This window comes from Crocuta crocuta, unplaced genomic scaffold (genome assembly GCF_008692635.1).
Source record: "Crocuta crocuta isolate KB4526 unplaced genomic scaffold, BGI_CrCroc_1.0 scaffold204, whole genome shotgun sequence".
Classification (NCBI taxonomy): Eukaryota; Metazoa; Chordata; class Mammalia; order Carnivora; family Hyaenidae; genus Crocuta; species Crocuta crocuta.
Genome location: NW_027529603.1, coordinates 1,855,338 through 1,855,668, shown reverse-complemented (window position 1 = coordinate 1,855,668; position 331 = coordinate 1,855,338). Strand labels below are relative to the sequence as shown.

The following is a 331-nucleotide window of genomic DNA, read 5'->3' as shown; positions in this document are numbered from 1 at the left end:
TGTGGCGTCAGCCCCGCCCCGCCCGGCCCGCTCGGCCTTCTCTCCACAGGATCTACTGGGGTTGCTTCTACTTTTTCCCTTGGCTGCGCATGTGGCGGAGGGACAGGAGGTGAGGGAGCTGCGACGCCGCGGACCCGCCCGGGGGCGTACGAGGCTCAGCCTCGGGGGACGGATGGGGGGAATCTGGGAGTCCCCTCCTTGTCTCATGCCAGTGTCGGGTTGCCCCGCAGCTCGGCGCATCCGCGGGAGCAGAAGCTGGAGCCTCTGCGAGGCCTGATGAGCTGTTTGTCAAGCGGCCTGGGCCCTGCCCCCCAGCGCTCGGGTCGCGGCC

The 331-nt window shown here is 70.1% G+C and overlaps 2 protein-coding genes across 3 annotated transcripts in view; one reads left to right on the top strand and one right to left on the bottom strand.

The window, feature by feature from the left end:
• IL11RA (interleukin 11 receptor subunit alpha) overlaps positions 1-331 on the bottom strand; it is a 16,053-nt gene that overhangs the window by 2,858 nt on the left and 12,864 nt on the right. The window lies entirely within an intron of this gene.
• The window catches only part of LOC144229769 (uncharacterized), a 1,088-nt gene that overhangs the window by 483 nt on the left and 274 nt on the right, over positions 1-331 (top strand). Inside the window, exons 3-4 of the mRNA XM_077761850.1 lie at positions 50-109; positions 231-328. Coding sequence (XP_077617976.1) covers positions 50-109; positions 231-328 — 158 coding nt within the window. The remainder of the gene's footprint in view (positions 1-49; positions 110-230; positions 329-331) is intronic.